This window comes from Periplaneta americana, chromosome 4 (genome assembly GCF_040183065.1).
Source record: "Periplaneta americana isolate PAMFEO1 chromosome 4, P.americana_PAMFEO1_priV1, whole genome shotgun sequence".
In the NCBI taxonomy this organism is placed as follows: domain Eukaryota; kingdom Metazoa; phylum Arthropoda; class Insecta; order Blattodea; family Blattidae; genus Periplaneta; species Periplaneta americana.
In genome coordinates this window covers 100,378,397-100,382,043 of record NC_091120.1, presented here as the reverse complement: position 1 = coordinate 100,382,043, position 3,647 = coordinate 100,378,397, and the positions used below count along the sequence as shown (strand labels likewise).

The following is a 3,647-nucleotide window of genomic DNA, read 5'->3' as shown; positions in this document are numbered from 1 at the left end:
TACAATAGGCTTTGGTGAAGCTAAGTTCCCTGCTCGCTGTACTGTTAGCAGGCGTGGCAGTGATTGAAGCTAGCTGGATTTACGATTTTATTTAATTGGGAAGCATCGTCGAAATTTCTAAAAACTGTAAGTGTTTAAAATATAATCTGCTGTGCACTGATATTGATGTACAGAACATTGAATTTAATATTCAAATTCTATTTTAATACATAATTTTGAATCTAATATGCAAGCTGTATTTTGACTAACTTCACTTTTAAATGTAAGAAAGAAACAGCCTGAATATTTTATGGTACCCTATTAGTTTATAATTTTGAATTACACAAAGATTCTTAAGATTCCTTTGATTATACAGACCTCTAGTCTTTGTAGGAGTATTTAGTAATGTCTTCGCACGGCGAGAGTAAGAAAGTTGAAATTTTTAAATGTGAAATAAAACCGAATTTACGTTTCTTTTATTTTTGTGCGAAATAACACAGAAATTAACCAATTTTTTTCACCGAAATTTAAGACTTTTATTCATCGTAAAATAGGATCCCTATTCATAATATAATATAATATATGGTATGGTATATTGTAATAAATAAGGAGCTGTTCTGATGTAATATTCATCGAGAATAGACTGAGAAAAATCGCGGAAACCTTAGCAGAAACTGCAGTTAATATTACTGCAAAAAATAAACGCTGTACACACGGAAGTTCGAGAGAAAAATTTAATCCACCACATTGGATAAGAGCTCAGTCCTAGAAAATTAATATTTTTAACTATCTCTCTTTGATATCAGCATATTACTGTAAAATAGAAGTTTGTGCTGATAAACATGACGGTATATGAGCAGAGACTTCCTGGATCTGAAGCAAAGTCAGGGTTTAACATGACGCGCAGCCTGCAGTCCAGGACTGCAAAGAGAACTGCATATACCAATCAACTTTATAGGGGAGAGTGTGACCCTTCTCCATTAAAGGGCACATTTGCTGACCCTGGCCCTGGCAAGTTCGCTCGGGCTGCGAATTACCTACTGAACTCTACTACCCTAGCATCAAGCTCGACGGTCCTCTCCCTCTCTCGTGTGTGAACACAAGACAGCGACGACGATGAGAGCCTACTTTCTGATACAGAATGAGTTCCACTTTTTCTTTCATCTTCCGTCTCTTTCTCTCCCACGAAGAGGAAGAAACCGAGTAACAATACCCCTCTCTCTCTTCTTTCTCGCGGGGAACAACTCTTCACCCAATACAAGCAAAGGAGTTACATACATTTCCCTCGACCGGGCTCTGATCTTGACGTCACCGCACAATGAATTTTGATATAAAAGAGCGTTTGGAGTGTTGGAAAGGCATCAGTTAGCGTGTCAAGCTCTCGCATTTAGCAACCATCCGGGAGCTAAACCCCACTCATCATGAACACCTTGGCACTGGTAAGCACATCTTCACTACAAGGACTATCGATCCGCAAGTTTCCAGCGGCGCTTCTGTACTCAGAAACTCGAGTTCGCATCAAGTGATAATGGACTTTTGTGACTACAAATTTTGTGTTAAAATTTTGTAAATCGGCTTCTAAGCAAATTTCGACTACCAGCTTTAGAAACGCGGGATTAAACAAGGGCTCGCCCTGTAATGAATTTCGATTGTACGACAGCAAGAAATTCAGTGCACCTAAGTGAAGGAAACCAGCAGAATAAATTTTCATATAGTGTCGTCAAGTAAGAATATCCGTCACTACGCTCTTGGATCTAATTTGTGGATCTTCTCAACAGCTGATGATACATGCGGTGTTCTCTTCATTGGGAACTGCATGCCGAGGGTCACTGAAAGAAATCGGCACAATTTTCAGATCGATTTAATGAACTTAGTCTTCTCACATAGATTTAATCAAATCTGTCGTAAAAGTTAGGTCTTTAGTTATTTCCGACATTAACTTCATCGAAATCTTGTTATACCATTATCTAACTGCTTTTATCCTAGGTACTCTTATGTTCATACCGTCTTTGTTCCGGCAATAATTTCTATGTGACATATTTATCGATTTTCAGATTTTTTCTCTATTAAATAGCTCAAATAGTGATACAGCAAATAATAAAATCTCCTATAAGTAATTATATTTCTTTCTTTCGAAAATGTAAGAATTCACAATCTGCTATGCACTACTGCCATAGAAGAATAAAAGTGTTTTTTCTTCCTACTGAAAAATTTCATATTTTGCACATAGGAGTTATTGCAGGAACAATGACGATATGTATTTTGTTTTGTATTAAGCGTTTTGCTTCGGGAATAATGTAGTGATTAGGTGTTCCATATATGAAAACAAAATTCATACTTCATAACTCAAATGCTATTTATCCAACTTCATTTCCGCAACATTATAATTGTTACAATATCTCATTTATTATTTATTATTATTTATTATACTTGCAGAGTTAAGCCCATAGAGCCTTCTCTTACACTCTACCAGGTCACAAAGTACACAAGCAGTGCAAGTACACAGAACATTTTGGTACCAGAAAAAAAATTTGGCTTATAGATTCGATTCAAATCCTGCACTAGCATTGGCGATAAATTGAGGAAAAGAAAATAACAAATTGGAAATGCAGCACACCAATTTCTTGTTCTGTTGCAGTGCCTGGCAGCTGCCCTCGTCGGGACCATCTACGCCGAGCCTCCTAGCGGCTATAATTACAACAGACCGTCCAGTTACTACGCTGGCGGTGGTGGTGGTGGTGGCGGCGGAGGAGGTGGCGGCTTCTTCGGTGGTATCAGCGGCGGCGGAAACTACATCTCCGTAAGTCCCGGCCCCTCCACGAGCGAAGGACAGTACGTCGAACCCCAGCTCCTGGAGAAGATCCGACAGCTGCTCCTACAAGAGGAAGCCAACGCAGCCTCCCACGGAGGCGGTGGCGGCGGCGGCGGCGGCGGCGGGTACCCATCTTCCCAGTACGGAGTCCCATCTTCCCAATACGGAGTTCCATCGTACCAAACCCGTGTCGTAGGAGTCGATCTTGAGGGCGTGCGCCAGGCTATCCAGGTTGCCCAGTACCAACAGACCAGCGTCGGCGCAGGCGGTGGCGGCTATCCCTCGGGACCATCATCCAGCTATGGAGCTCCCCGCTCAACCTACGGTGCTCCCTTCTAAACAAGCCCACAAGAACTGTACCTTCTGTTCCCTCTCCGATTCATGAGAAGCCAGCAGAAACATCACTACGAGAGATGAGGGACCGCGGGAAGCTGGCTGGCACAAACAATACGCAAACCCAGCACTCTTACCACCAAGCTGACGACGACGACAACGACGACGACGCACGCGGCACCGCAGGTCTGGGGCGTCCGGACACTGCACTCGTCAAGGTGCCGGGGCGCAGTTCATCACAGCAGAACGAGGCGCAAACTTCTGCAGTGAACGTATACTTCGTGGAATCAAACGGGTCTCTAATAACAACGTATAATACGAGGATTTCTTTGTATGGTTCAGTTTTTATGTTTAATCATACATCACATATTAGAGATACTCAACAGTACAGTATTTTTTGTATGTATTGTTGGATGCGCGATTTTTTATATTTGTATAAAGCTTTTTATAGAAAAATCTTAGAAAAAATAAAGAAAAAATACATTTCGCCACCGTAAAAACAAGCCTCTTTTAATACCTCTTC

At 41.3% G+C, this 3,647-nt stretch overlaps 1 protein-coding gene across 1 annotated transcript; it reads left to right on the top strand.

The window, feature by feature from the left end:
• Positions 1-1,279: 1,279 nt before the first annotated feature.
• Positions 1,280-3,269, top strand: LOC138698093 (uncharacterized). The gene is made up of 2 exons (XM_069823805.1): positions 1,280-1,418; positions 2,618-3,269. Exons 1-2 carry the CDS (start codon positions 1,401-1,403, stop codon positions 3,128-3,130), a joined length of 531 nt encoding a protein of 176 aa, XP_069679906.1. The 5' UTR covers positions 1,280-1,400; the 3' UTR covers positions 3,131-3,269.
• Positions 3,270-3,647: the final 378 nt, after the last annotated feature.